This window comes from Vulpes vulpes, chromosome 2 (genome assembly GCF_048418805.1).
Source record: "Vulpes vulpes isolate BD-2025 chromosome 2, VulVul3, whole genome shotgun sequence".
Classification (NCBI taxonomy): Eukaryota; Metazoa; Chordata; class Mammalia; order Carnivora; family Canidae; genus Vulpes; species Vulpes vulpes.
This window is the reverse complement of record NC_132781.1, coordinates 163,965,442-163,979,728: the sequence shown is the minus strand read 5'-3', so window position 1 is coordinate 163,979,728 and position 14,287 is coordinate 163,965,442. Positions and strand designations below refer to the sequence as shown.

The 14,287-nt window shown below is 63.6% G+C and overlaps 1 protein-coding gene across 5 annotated transcripts; it reads left to right on the top strand.

Annotated features, from left to right (window-relative positions):
- The first annotated feature begins 6,921 nt into the window (after positions 1–6,921).
- MIIP (migration and invasion inhibitory protein) lies at positions 6,922–13,962 on the top strand. 5 transcript variants are annotated; one of them, XM_072751176.1, is made up of 11 exons: positions 6,934–6,992; positions 8,161–8,478; positions 9,054–9,165; positions 9,286–9,386; positions 9,731–9,815; positions 11,444–11,552; positions 11,660–11,712; positions 12,220–12,349; positions 12,496–12,592; positions 13,284–13,418; positions 13,701–13,962. In XM_072751176.1, exons 2-11 carry the CDS (start codon positions 8,356–8,358, stop codon positions 13,740–13,742), a joined length of 987 nt encoding a protein of 328 aa, XP_072607277.1. In that variant the 5' UTR covers positions 6,934–6,992; positions 8,161–8,355; the 3' UTR covers positions 13,743–13,962. The 5 variants fall into 5 exon arrangements, with proteins under 5 accessions (XP_072607273.1, XP_072607274.1, XP_072607277.1 ...); XM_072751175.1 differs by having other exon boundaries at positions 6,939–6,988; XM_072751172.1 differs by having other exon boundaries at positions 6,922–6,988; positions 9,054–9,386.
- The last annotated feature ends 325 nt before the right edge of the window (positions 13,963–14,287 follow it).

The following is a 14,287-nucleotide window of genomic DNA, read 5'->3' as shown; positions in this document are numbered from 1 at the left end:
TGCGGGACCTCAGTTTGCTGCTCTGCAAACCGCGCCCGCAGGCTGTACTTTGAAATGACCTTAACTTTGTTCGGGGGAAGTTCCAACTGTAATCTGCCCTCGGTTCCTCCTTCCCCGGGCTCTTGGAAGGACTCTGATACTCTGAGAACAAAGGACTAACCGATCTTTAAGAACCAGGAAACCTAGAGTGATGTCTTCACAGATTTCGCTGTAACTCCAATCGTTTTTCACTTAAAAAGTAATGAGTCAGACGGGCCCACCCTGCTGTGCCTTCCGAGAACTTGGCTGTGAGCTCTGTTTTTGAAGGGCCCTCGTGTGACTCGTCAGCCTCCCCGGCCCCCACGCCTGTGCCCCGGCCTTGGGCGCCCCCACCCCCTGCAGCGCGGCAGGTGCGGCCTCATCCTTCCAGATTCCCAGGCCACAAACGGGGTGTCGTCCTGGACGCCGGCGTCACTTGCTGCCGTCTCCAGAGTACCTGGGCACGTCCCGCAGTCCTTCACGGCCTCCGCCCTGGCCCTGCTCCCTGCCACCCACCTTGTCCCTCCCACGCGTGCGCCCGGCTGCTTGTTTTGAGGCCCCGGCCTTGCCGCGGATTTGGAGGGGGCTCCGTTCACCGGCCGCACCCGGCGCTGGCTTCGGGCCGCAGGCTGTGACCGCCCCTCGCTCCCTGGCGCCCTCCCGTTGGCCGACGGCTTCCTTGCTGCGGCCCGGCTGACCCTCCGCCTCGTCCTCTAGCTGTTACCACAGCTGCTGCTTTCACCTCCACGCCTGCTGAAACGGCAGCTCCCCGCCGGGGTGGACCAGGCCGCCTCCGAATCCCTCCCCCCCCAGCCCCTGGGACCTGTGAGGACCCTGCCCCGCCGCGGACGGAGCAGCCGCGTCAGTCCCCGTGGCCGTCCTCCACGTCACGGTTGTGTTCCGTGTGTCCACCTGCTGGAACATAAGCGCTGCAAGGCCTGAGATTTTTGCCTGTTTTGCATGTCTGTGCCTGGCCCCGAGTCAGAACTCGGTCTTGATACCTGCTGAATTAATGAATCCTGCCCTGATAACACCGTCCACACTCGGCCCTCCAGGGCTGGGGCCAGAATAAAATGCTACTAGAAACTTCCCAACAGTAGCCATGGCCCCGGGGGCTTTCAGATACTCCAACCTAAGCAGCTGGAGGCCTGATGGATCCTGGATTGGAGCCCAAGTCCTAAGTTCCCAAGGGGCTTTCAGACCGAATTTTTTTTAACCCACCGTTAGAAACCCACCAGCACACGTGCCTCTGTGCAGGTGAAACCAGAAATGCAAAGTCAAGGCAGCGCCCCCTTTCCGTGGTGCACGGGGGTTCGCTGCTGCTGTATTCACAGCCCACCGGGCTGCTCGCCAGCTCCTCCGGGGTGATGACCCGGACTTTGGGAAAAGCTGTCTCCACGCCCCGCTCCTCCACGCCGCCTACCTTTATCCCAAGTGGAGACCAGACGCCTGTGGTCTCCGCCCGACCCACCCACCGTGAGTTCTGGGGAATCCAAGAGGCCAGATTTTCGATTTCCAGTAACCGTGTCCGTACGTGGTCACAAAGCACGTGGCCAGCACGTACCCCTCTTCCCGGTTCGGGCCGTCTTCACAGCCCCCCGCCAGGTTCACCCCGTCCCCCAGGACAGGCATCTCTGTCTCTGAGTCCAACTCTCGGGCTTGGGATCAGAGCAGCCAGCTGAGAGCTTAGCGCGTGTCAGACATTTAGATGCGTGAACCCAAATCTTCCCAGAAATTCAGTGGTCTGTGTGCCTCTTTGTGCAAATGAGGAAGTTCATGGATTCAGCGAGAAGTTTGCGTGCCTGCTACGTGCTGATGAGCACGGTCCTAAGCGTTAGAGTCACAGCAGCGAGTAAGGTGGATAAAAATCTGTGTTCAGAGCTGGTGTGCTGGGGGCAGGGGACTACAGGCAAAGCCAGTTGAGAAAAAGGCAGTAAGACTATCAGAAGATAAGGACTGGGGGGGACGAGGCAGGCAGGGTCGGGGAGGGTGCGACAACGGTGAGGTTGGGGTCGGCCTTGCTGAGAGGACTTTTGGAGGAAGATGGTGGGAAATGAAACCACGTGGATATCTGAGGTGATGCAGGGACGGAGGGACCAGCATGTGCCAGGGCCCTGAGGTAGGAGCATGCCTGGTACCTTCAAGGAACAAGCTGGGACTAGTGTGGCCGGAGCAGAGTGAGGGGGTGGAGAGGGTAGGACATAAGGTTTGAAAAGGAACCCGAGGCCGACTGGGATCTCCCAGGTAAGGACTTGGACTCTATCCTGAGTGACTCAGATGCCACTGGAGAGCTCTGAGCCGAGGAGTCCCATGAGCCGACCTCCACCTTGACGGGGTCCCAGGCTGCTGTGGAGACCACAGAGCAAGGACAGAAGCTGGGGGATCAGAGGGTGACCGATGACCAAGGAGGGGAGGATGGTGCCTGGGGCCGGGTGACCGTGCTGGCAGCGGTGAACAGTGGTCGGGTTCTTGGGTCCTTTTAAGGATAGAAATGGGGGCGCCTGGGTGGCTCTGCCAGCTGAATGTCTGATTCTTGGTTTCAGCTCAGAGTGTGACCCCAGGGTCCCGGGATCGAGTCCCACGTCGGGCTCCCTGCAGGGAGCCTGCTTCTCGCGCTGCCTGTGTCTCTGCCTCTCTTTGTGTCTCTGAATAAATAAGTACAATCTTAACTAAGTAAATAGATAAATCTGAATATAGATAGAAATCCTGTGCTATGCTGACAGACTGGGTGGGCCGCGGGGGACTCAGGGTCCTGGGCACGCAGTGGGATGGGGAGAGCTTCAGTGGGCAGGTTTAGGGGCGGTCCGGAGCACCTGGGACATGGTATATTTAAGGCCCCTCGTGTGTGGCTGGACACAAGAACTTGGAGCTCGGGGAGCCCGGCCCAGGGATACACGTCTGGGAGTCAGCATGCGGGTGGAGTCCTGGCCGGGGCTCCCCAGAAAGCAGAGCCTCAAGCAGCTGGTTCCCGCCCCCCCCCCCCCCCCCAGCACAACCCGGAGCAGAGCGGGAGGGAGGGAGGAAGCAGGACGTCAGAAGGGGGGAGATAGCCAAAGGGGCACTACAGAGTCGGATGCCAAAAAGAAATAAATAGATACACGTAAAAAATAAATAAAAGTCTGTTGCCGTTAGATGTGCCACAGAATCAGACTGACCCCAAGAGGCCACACAAGCGGGTCGGCCCCGTTTCCTGGGGGGGAGCGGGGCTGCTCCACGCCTCTCCCCCCACGAGTTGAAGCTGTGCCCTGGGCACTGGCTCTGCACTTCTGGGTTGGCAGGTGGACGCCGGGGTGGCAGGGGGTGGTGGGGGTGGCAGCTTGGGCCTGCTGCGGGTCCCTCAGCCCCGGTGGAGCCGAGCGGCAGGTGCCAGGCCACAAGGCTGTGCGGGGGCGCGGAGGCTCGTCCAGAACAGTCCCTCCTCCCCATCCAGCGGCCCCGGAGGTGGTGGCAGCACAGCCTCTGCCTGGGGGACTGGTAGCCGAGTCACGGCCCTGCTGCTGCCTGGTCCCCTGCCCACCACGGTTCCGAATTCCCGCATCCTGCTCCTGGTGATCCCGACTTCGTCCCAGGGGATCGGAGCCCATCACCCCGATGACACTGCTGCCAGTGGGAGTGGAGGCCCCAGGGCACAGGCACCAGGGGGCTCCCGACACCCCGTCCCACCGGGCCAGAGCCTGTGCCCAGGATACGGCGACTGCCCCTGGGCCGCCACAGTAGGGTCCGGCGACCGGGTGGCGGTGGCATCTTCCAGGCCGAGGGACCCTCCGGGGCACAGGAAGCCCGGGGCCAGGAGTGGTCCCCACTTGCCCCCCGTCCTGGGCCCTGTGTGCTAGGGCATCCCCGCTGCCCCCGCCAGGTCCATCCAGGCCCTGCCCGTGGCCGTCGGGCTTCCTGGTGAGGTCAGTGGATCCTTGTCGGATGCCCGGTGGTCCATATTTCGCCAGAACCCAGGTCCCTTGGTGCGAGGTGGCATCACTATATCAGGGGACCAGAGGCCCCACGGGCGCAGTGGCGTCAGTCTCAAGAAGTACGAGGTGCACCCCTCCAGGACAGACGGACGCAGCCACCTGCCGCGGGGTGGGGGGGGCCGTTGGCGCTGGAGATGGCTCACAGTCGCAGCAGCAGGACCTCCTGAGCCCTCGGAGACGAGCCGGGGCCACTTCATCCGAGGCCGGGACTGCTGTCCCCGCATAGGCTGGTATGGGGGGTCAGCCGGCCTCCGGCATGTCCCCCATCCAGCTGTTTGCTGGCTCCCCCCCATGTTCTCTGATGGATTTGAAACGTGAGACAGTGTGCCCGCCGCCCCCTCCGCCCCCTTGGTTCTCTCGGCTCGTCCCCCTGCTCCTGACCACCAGCCGGATCATGAGCCGCCCGGGCGGTGGGTCCGTGCCTCGCACCGCTCAGCCCTTCCTATCGCCTGGGTGACCGAGTGTGCCTCGCGCAGCTGCGTCCGCTGGGACGACTGGCTTTCGTCCTTGTCCTCCGGGGCCCTCCTGGGAAGGGGGCGGCACGAGGCGGGCCTGTGTCCCTCCCGGCTGGGGCAGACACACTGCACCCAACGAGGCCAAGTTTTTTTTTTTTTTTTTTTTTTTTTGAGGCCAAGTTCTTCGTTGTTTACTTGCTTCACATCTTTCACTTAATTGTTAAAATATTTTATTTGACACAGAGAGAGCGAGAGGGAGCGAGAGGGAGCAAGAGGGAGCGAGAGGGAGCGAGAGGGAGCCTGCGAGAGGGAGCGTGCGTGCAGGGAGGAAGGGCAGAGGGAGACGCAGGCTCCTCCCTGAGTAGCCCAATGCAGAACTCGGTCCCAGGACCCTGGGGTCACGACCTGAGCCAAAGGCAGACACTTAACCGGCTGAGCCACTCAGGTGCCCCTGCTTCACATCTTTTAACAACAGCCTTATCGAGATTTTATTTATCTATTTATCTTTAAGCCCTATGCTCAACATAGGACTTGAACTCATGACCCCAAGACCAAGAGTCATGTGAGTCATGTGCTCCACCAGCTGAGCCAGCCAGGTGTCCCTTATCAAGATATAATTTATATACAATAAACTGGAGGTTTAAAGTGTATAAGTGAGACATACATATGCCCGTGAGGCCATCACCACACCCAGGACAATGGACATATGCATCACCTCCAAGGTTCCCTCATGCCCCCTTATCACGCCTCCTTCCCTCCGACCTCCTAGATCCCATAGATCCCAACCATGGATCTTTCCATCGCTACAGATCTGTTTACATTTTCTAGTTTTATACAGATAGAAGATATAATACATAGTCTTTCTTTTCCACGCAACATAATTATCTTGAGGCGCATCCATATTGGGCACATCAAAAATTCATTCATTTTTATTGCCGAGTGGTATCCACTATACGGATATACCATTTGTTTATCCACTTATCTGCTCACCTATGTGAGAAAGTCTTTTTTTTTTTTTAAGATTTCATTTATTTATTCATGAGAGAGAGGCAGAGCCACAGGCAGAGGGAGAAGCAGGCTCCCTGATGTGGGACTCGATACCAGCACCCCAGGATCACGCCCAGCTGAAGGCAGACGCTCAGCCACTGAGGCCCCCGGCGTCCCTTGACCTGTGTTCCGATACAGCCGCTGTAAACATCTATACGCAAATCTTCATATGGACAGTCTTTTCCTGGTTGGATAAATGCCTAGGAGTAGGATGACTGGTTTGTATAGTGCGTACGCGCTTGATTAAAAAAGAACAACAACAACAAAAAAAACCCAGCACCTTTATTGAGGTGTAATTTACCCACCATAAAATCCACTGTGCAATTAAATCATTTCAGCAAGTTTACAAGCTTGTGCAGCCTTCGTGACCCCCGGGGTGACCCAGTGGTTTAGGGCCTGCCTTCCGCCCAGGGCGTGATCCTGGGGTCCTGGGATCGAGTCCCACATCAGGGAGCCTGCCTCTCTCTGTGTCTCTCATGAATAAATAAATAAAATCTTTAAAAAAATAATAAACATTAAAAAAAAGCCCCCAAAAGCAAAGTTGTGCAGCCTTCACCACAGTCCAGGTCTAGAGCGTGTCCAGCACCCCAAACCATCCTCTTGCTCTCCTCCCTTTCTCTTTCCCTCCTCTGTCCTCCCTTCCTTTCTTTTTCATTATTTATTTAAAGAGTTTATTTATTCATGAGAGACAGAGAGAGGCAGAGCCACAGGCAGAGGGAGACGCAGGCTCCACGCAGGGAGCCGGACGCGGGATTCGATCCCAGGACCCCGGGGTCGCGCCCTGGGCCAGGCCGACGCTCCACCGCCGAGCCCCCGGGCGCCGCTATCCTTTCTTCTCTTTCATTTGCTGAATTACACGCATTGGTTTCGCAGTGTCACCGGGCGGCGGCGGGCGGACGCGGCGGGCGGGCTCGGCCCCGGGGCGCAGGCGGGTCTGTAGGCGGGACGTCAGCTCCCGGGCTCCCGCGGCCCCCGCCGCCTCCCCCCTCCCGCGGGGACCCTCTCCCTTCCTCTCCCCGCCCAGGGCCCGGCACTGCGCCTCTCCGCGCAAGGCAGGGAGATGAATACTGGAAGGAAAGTGTGAACGAAGGTCCTGGGGCCGCCGCCCCCACGGCCGCCCGGCCGCCCGCAGGGGAATCCTGCCCTCCCGGGAGCCGCCGCAAGGCCCCGAAGCTGCCGCCTGCGAGCGCGGCGCGGCCGCGGCCCGTCCTGACCAATCGGAGCTCGGCCGCCGGAGCGCGCCCCGTCCTTATTCGCCACGGCCCGTACGCGATCTCGGAGGCTGACCAATCAGCTGTTGATTCCCGCCGTGAGTCCCGCCCCAATGTTGAAACTGCCGCGGCCGGGCGCCGAATCACGTTCGCAGGACCGTCAGGCTCCGCCCGCAGCCTGGCCAATCAGGGCGCGCGGACGGGGCCCCGCCCACAGCCCGCGACGCGGGGGGCGGGCCGGGCGGAAGTCCGGGCGGCGGGAGCGGCGGCTGGCGGCGGCTTCCGGGCGGTGGGTGAGCGCGGCGGGGGCGCGGCGGGGGCGCGGCGGGGGCGCGGCGGGGGCGCGGCGGGGGCGGGGGGCGCACTCCGCGGGGGGAGGAACGGGGAGGCTGAGCTCCGCGGGGTTCTGCTGCCCCCTCTTCTCTTTGGAGACAGGCTCCGCCCCGGGGCGCTCGGTCGGGGGAGGGGGGCGCCGGGACCCGGGTGCGGGTCGGCCTTTGGCCTCCGTCGTCTGCGGCCTCCCCGCCCTCCCGGGTCGTCGGGCCCCCCTGGGCGGCGGGGGGGGGGGGTCCAGGTGAGTGTGGGGGGCCGGGCCGTGGCTGTCAGAGTCCACACTGGGAGACTGAGTTCCCGGGTGGGGCGAGCCCTGGATCCCTGAGGGCACTCGGAAGCCCCCTCCCCGCCTGCAGAAATCCTTCCAGAGGCCTCTGTGTCCCTGAGCCTGGATCCCTGGGGCAAAGGGGCAGGGAGGAAGGGGAGGAGGAGAGAGAGGAGGGAGAGAGGGGGAGGGAGAGAGGGGGAGGAGTGGGGGGAGGAGGAGGAGGGAGAGGGGAGGGGAGGAGGAGGGAGAGGGGAGGGGAGGAGGAGGGAGAGGGGAGGGGAGGAGGAGGGAGGGGGGAGGGGAGGAGGGGGGGAGGGGGAGGAGGGGGAGTCACAGGCACCCTCAGCGGCACAGCAGGGGCTGGAGTGTCTGGAGTGTCAGGGGTCCCGGAGCCACATTCGGGTTCACATCCTGGCTCTGTCGCAAGGGGGCTGGAGGAGGACGGGGACGGAGAGGAGGAGGAGGGCGAGTCCCAGGCACCCTCAGCGGCATGGCTGGGGCTGGAGTGTCGGGGTCCTGGAGCCACATGCAGGTTCACCTCCTGGCTCTGTCCCATACTCATATGCTGTGTGACGTGCGTCAACTTTGGTTTCTTCATTTGTGAAAAGACAGGGAAGACGGGCGGGTGGTAGGACGGACGGAAGCTTCCCTTCAGCCTTGCCCTAGTCGTTTCCCACAAACTACAGGGCCATGGTAGCTAGGGTCGTTGCAGGGGACCGTCCTCTTCGGGCCTGTGAGCGAACACGCCCTGGCCAGGGGACAGCAGACGTCATGTGCCAGCACCGCACCGAAGCCTCACAGCCTGACCTCGTTTCATCCGCAGAGACCTCAGGAGGTCTGTTTCCATGTCTGTTTGGCAGATGAGGAAACTGAGGCACAGAACAGTTCAATAACCTGCTGGAGGCTGCAGAGTGGGGACCGGAGCCCCAGGTTCCAGCTCCAGGTCTGGCTCCGCGGCAGCTCCACAGCCCGTCAGCCGCCGCCTCTTCAGGTAGAAGGGCTGGGCCTGGAACCCGGCCTGGAGGTGACTCTGCCGCCCGTGGAAGCCCCGCGACATGTCTGGGATGGTGGACGCGGGCGACCTGGTGCAGCTTCGGCAGCTCAACCTGGCGCTCCTGAGGCAGCTGTGGGCCGGGCAGGATGCTGTGCGGCGCTCGGTAGCCAGGGTGGCCTCAGAGGTGCGTGCTCACCTGGCGATCCCGAGGGGCGCCGAGGGGACTGCCTGACCCGGTGGGAGCTCAGGCCTCCATGCAGCACGCCCAGCGCAGAGAAACCAGCCCCAGCAAAGAAGGGGCCGGCCTGGGCTCCTGCGGAGGCTGGAGCAGGGATGAGGATGGGGACGGGGATGAGGACGAAGATGCAGGGATGAGGATGAGGTGGGGGGATGAGGATAGGGATGAGACGAGAGGGTGAGGATGAAGGGATGGGGTGATGAGGACGGGAATGGGGATAAGGGGATGGGGATGAGGATGAAGGGATGGGGGGATGGGGATGAGGATGGGGATGAGAATGAGAATAGGAGGATGAGGATAGGGAGATGAAGATGGGGGTGGGGATGGAGAGATGAGAATGGGGATAGGGATGAGGATGGGGGATGAGCATGAAGATGGGGATGAGGATGAAGATGGGGGGTGGAGATAAGGATGGGGATGAAGATAGGATGAGGATGGGGAGCCAGGCCTTTGTGCCTGGTGCAGGCCGGCTGTGTGTGTGGCTGGGCCGCTCCCGGGGTGACCGGGCCTCTCTGTTCCAGTCAGCCCTGGGCGCCAGCAGCTGGGACTCCCAGACCCCATCATCCCAGGAGACGTCTCTAGTGGCCCTCAGAGCCTCCCGCCTGCAGGACGCCCAGCAGGACGCCACCTGTGGTATGTCCTGGCCCAGCGGGGCCAGCTCTGGGGTCACCTCTCTCCTGTCTGCCAGGGACCGGCACCCAGTGTCCCTGGGCTCACCGAAGCCCTGCTTGGCACCCTTGCTGCCCATCTCAGAGCCAGATGACTCAGAGCTTTCAGCAGGGCTGGCCGGCTCAGTGCCCCAGGAGGCCCGGGCCCAGAGCTCCATCCTGGACCGGCACAGCCAGCCGCCCAAGGTAACGTGGGAGGACAACTTCCTGACCCTGACTGTCCCCATCTGACGAATGCCCTCGGCAGCAGCTCCCCTCCAGGGTGGGGGGCTTCCTGGAGGTACCTAGGGCGTGTCCAGCTCAGCTGAAGTGCTGAGAAGTGGTGGCCGTTAGTCTCTCAGCGCTTTGGGAAGAAGGTAATGAACCCGTTATACAGATGGGAGGGCCGAGGCTCAGAGGCCACCCTTGTTCAGAGTCACACACCAATGGGGTTTGGGGCCCAAAGTCTTGTCTTCCAGCTCCCAAGCCCCGGGGCCTCCTTCGGGCTGGGCCTGCACGCCTAGCCCTTGCCACTCTGTCTCCCTCCCCAGTCGAGAGTGACCTTCCGTGAGGAGTGTGCAGTGCCTGATGGGATCTGGCGCCTCAGGCCCTACTTGGGCTACGACTGGATCGCAGGTACGACGCCTCGATGCCGCCGGAGCCCCGCACGCCGAGCCAGCGCTGCCCTGCTGTGCATGGGTACCAGGTCGGGCCCGGTCTGTGTGCATGTCGGCCCTTTACACTGTCCTGCCCCCCCGCACCCCCTCGCCCAGCAACCTCAGAGGCCTGGCAGGTCCTCCGGCTTCGTCCCCCCATCACTGTCCATTTCTGACGCAGCAGCCAGGATGAAGTATTAATCACGGGGGTCAGAGGACTGGGCGCTCCGAATAAAATCCAACATCCTTATCTAGACTGACCAGGTCTGTTGCGGGTCCTCGAACCTGCAGCCTCGTGGTCACTGTGGGGCCTTTGCACTTGTGTTCCCGCTGCCTGGGGAGCACTTCCCAGGTTCACACCCTCTGGTTCCTTTTCGCCATGGAGGGCGCAGCTCAGGCAGGGCCTTCGGTGAGCATCATGTCGTAGTCACCCCCTGACCCCCGTGGCGCGAGTCATTTGGACGTTCTCTGTATCGCTCGCTCTCGGGAGTCGCCCCGTTTCCCTGTTTCTTAGCTGACGTCCACGGTAGGCGTTCGCTTCCTCCGAGCGCCGAGCGCCGTGGCCGTCCTCTTGCCGAAGCTCTGGGGCCCGAGCTCAGCGGTGCGCGAGGCGTAGTAGGCCCCCACCCAGCACTTGTAAGGGCTCCTTGCTGTGTGGCTCCCTGTTTCACAAAGGAGGAAACTGAGGCACGGAGAGGTGGAGTTCCCTCCTGAAGGCAGGTGCTCCCGGGGGTTGCTGGGACCCCGCGGTGGTGGGGACGCGGGCCCTGTCCCCAGCGTTGCCCGGCCCGTCAGCTCACTGCCTGCTTCCCGGAGGAGGTGCCTGCGATCCGTCCACCTGCCGTCAGCGTAGGATGGCGGAGAACAGGGCGCTGTGCCGTGCGCGTCCCTCGCCGTTACCCCGTCCTGTCCTGTGCTTCCTGGTGATCCGATTCGGTCGGTGGGGGTCGGTGGGGCTGCTGTGCGCTGACCCCGGGGACCTAGGACCGCAGAGGCCCCGCTGCCTCTGAGACGCCCAGCGGGACGCGTGTGACTTCTCCCCCTTGCGCGCTCCCTCCCTCCCTCCCTCCCTCTCTCACCACCCCCCTTCTGCGTTCTGCGTGCTCCTGGCTCCTGGCTCCTGGCTCCTGGTTCGGCCCTTCCCTCTGCTGGCGTGGGAACAACTCCCGCCAGGACTGTCTACACTCACTCTCTCCAGCTCCGATTGCGTTTTCTTAGTCTGCCGCCCGCTGAGCCGTCCTGTCCACGGCAAGCTGGGTCGCATGCTCCCCCCGAGGGCTCTTACCTCCTGGCACGTGTCACTCCGCGATGTCGTGTCTCAGGTTTCTTAGGAGCCTGGGCCACCCCCACCGCCTCGTGAGGCCCGCGAGGCCGACCCATCTAGTTCCCTTCTCCCGCCCTGGCTCCGTCCATCCATGCTTGTTCGCTGCGCGGACGGTGGGACGGGCGTGAGGACCGACTCGCTCGGTGGGGAGCTGGCGGTCGCGGTGCGTGGGGCGCCCCCACTGGTGTGTCGTGTGAGGCAGCAGGGCAAAGCGGGTCGCCCCAAGTGCCGGCCCCCGTCTCCGTCCCCAGCCACACAGCAGCGCCGCCGCTTGCCCCCTCCAGGGTCGCTGGACAACAGCTCCCCCGTCACCAGCAAGCCCGATGCCTTCTTCTCGGAGCTGAAGGATTTCCGGGAGGCCAACAAGGAGGAGTGTGTTCACAGCGACCCTGAGTGAGCAGGGGTGGCCAGGGGTGGGAGGGGTGGGAGGGCGGCTCAGCCCCCCCCCCCCCCCCCCCCCCCCCCCCCGCCCGCTCGCGCTCAGCCCTCTCCCCTCGCAGGCCCCGGCCCCCAGGCGTGCGGGAGAGCCGCGGCGTGGAGGAAGAGCATGCATGTGAGTGGGTGTTCTCACCAGGCGCCCAGGGAGGCGGCGGGGGCCTGGGGGGCCTGGGGTCCAGGTGCAGTGAGGCAGACCTTGGGGGGCTGCGGGGCAGCTGAGGCCAGGGACCAGGCCGGCCCTGTGTCGCCCACCTCCTCCGCCCTGGCCGCCTCTTTCCTCCGTGCCTGTCTTTGCTTCGGGTCCGCACGTGTAGCATGTGTGCACACGCCTGTGGATGGCGCATGTGTGCTGTGTGTGATGACTGCTACAGGTGTGCGTGTGTGTTCACCAGTGTGGTATGAAGCTGTGTGTCACGCCTGCACACGGGTGTGAAAATGCCCGTTTGTGCGAGGGCACCAGCCTGTGTCCCGCTGGTTTCGTCACGTGAGCACACGTGCACGTCTGTGTCGTGTATGTGTGTGTGTGTGTACACCCGTATGTGCCTGTGCGTGTGGGGTGGGGCAGCAGGGGCTCGGGGAGGTGGGGGCCCAGCTGAGGGGAGCTGCTGCTCACGGCCCGCAGGCGTGTACTGTTACCACGTCAACCGACGCCTGTTTCTGGTGCCTTCTGACCCCGGCGTCCCCTGCCGCCTGTGCAAGACCCCCCGGGACCAGAGGGGCCCTGAGACCCTGCTGGAGCCTGCGCATGTCAGGTGAGTGGCCAGAGCAGGCAGGTACTGGGGGCAGCACAGGGGCGGCCGAGGAAGGGAGCCAGCCTGAGGCCGGGCCAGTCCCGAGGGGGGCAGGGCGGGCCTGGGACACTGGCCCCGCAGTGCCTCCTCTCCGCCCCCTCCCGCAGGGTGAGCATCCCGCTGTCCGTCCTCCACCCTCCACACCAGTACCGCATCCACCGGCGGAAGAGCTTCGACGCCTCCGACACACTGGCCCTGCCCCGGGTGAGCGGCCACATGGGGCCCGGGTGGAGCTGGGCTCGGAGGCAGGTCCCCAGATGAATTCTGAGGCCCAGGGAGGGCCGAGACTGTCCCAGGGCCACATAGCGAGGCCGGGCCGCTCCCATCGCGCCTGGTCTGCTTGCTCGCCCGCCCCTCGTACGTGGGCCGCCTTCCTGGAGCTCCCGTGTGCTGTGCGCGGCCCCTCGGAGGCTTGGCTCATGGAGCCCTCACGGCAACCAGGAGCGCAGGTCCTGGAGCCTCCCGCGGGTCAGATAAGGAGACCGAGGCAGAGGGAGGTGCCTGGGCTCAGGTCAGCAGGTGGCAGAGCACAGATGTGAGCAGGCCCTTCCAGTTCCTGGTGCCTCCCGTGGAAACATTCTTCGTGTCTCCTGGCCAGGGTGGGGGTCGGTGGGGAGGGGAAGGGGTGCTCATCTGTAAAATGGGTACAGCCTACGGTCCTCAGACCAGTGGGGTGAGTGGGGCCCTTCAGTGAATCGGTACTTCTGGGCCATGGGGCACATCTGGTGCCCGGGAAGTGCTCAGCCACTGTCCATGGACTTCCCCCTCCTGTCTCAGGTCAGGGCCAGGGCCTGGGGTCCCCTAGTGTGTGGACACAGCCCCCTCCCTGGGGTGCGCCCCCCTGGGGAAGGGAGCCCTGCCACAGGCCAGACGCCTTAACCCTTGCTGTCCACAGCACTGCTTGCTGGGCTGGGACATTTTCCCTCCCAAATCCGAGAAGAGCTCAGCCCCCAGGAGCCTGGACCTCTGGTCCTGTGTGTCCTCCGAGGCCCAGCACCGGAAGCTGCCCGCTGCCAGCCCTTCCCACCTGGTATGGTCAGGGTCAGGGTGCCCCAGGACAGACATGCCTTGGAGCAGGCCTGGGGTCTGCAGAGCCCCCGGGGGCGGGAGGGGGTAGGGGGAGCAGAGCCAGGAGCGTCTCTGCAGGGGCCCGTCCTCCCAGCCCACGGCACCTCCCTTCAGGCTCTTCCACTCCCTGCCAGCTGCCCCACCCCACCTGGGAAGGTGACCCGGACAATCCAGATGGGGATGAGGGGGGAACCGAGGGTGACCATCCAGGCCCTGCCAACACGGGTCCCACCCTGCACCCCAGTGTGGTCAGGACCCCAGGCCTGCGCCCCCTGTGAAGCCCTGAGGACTGGCCATTTAGAGGAGGATGGAGCCGTGGCCACCAGCTGTAACCCGTCTTCTCCATTAGGGCACCCGAGGAGGGAGCCCTGCCCGGCCTCAACTGCAGGTGCACTTAAGCTACGACCTCCTAGGTTGGTCAGGTGGAGGGACCCAGGCCCTTGTCCCTCTTGGGGACAGAGGTGGGGAGGTGACATGTTTGTAAATAAAGCCCATCCTCGTCTGTAGCTCCAGGTTGCCCTGTGTGCTGGTCTGTCCTGCTGTTGCCCTCGGTGTCCGGGAGGTACCCTGGCAGCGCCTGCCCACCCCGGGGACAGGGGGTCTGACGCTGGGTGGGGTAGATCCAATGCCTGGGTGTACCTGCAGCTCCCAGCCCTGGGTGGGCGGTCTCTGGGGTGGGGACTCGGGGCCTCAGGCTGGCCCCTGCAGACAGCGGGTGGTGAGTGAGTTCTCCCCCCTGGTTCCTAAAGCTGGGGTCCAGGGCCCCAGGCTCCTCCGAGGCCCTCTCTAGCCAAGCCCCCGGAGCCACAGGTGGTCAGGGCCGTGGTCGGG

Excerpts from the sequence above, each read along its gene's own strand:
- MIIP (XM_072751172.1), top strand. The coding sequence starts at position 8,356 with ATGTCTGGGATGGTGGACGCGGGCGACCTGGTGCAGCTTCGGCAGCTC. Across the intron at positions 8,479-9,053 it reads TAGCCAGGGTGGCCTCAGAG|TCAGCCCTGGGCGCCAGCAG; the intron begins GTGCGTGCTCAC and ends TCTCTGTTCCAG. Across the intron at positions 12,350-12,495 it reads CTGGAGCCTGCGCATGTCAG|GGTGAGCATCCCGCTGTCCG; the intron begins GTGAGTGGCCAG and ends CCCCTCCCGCAG.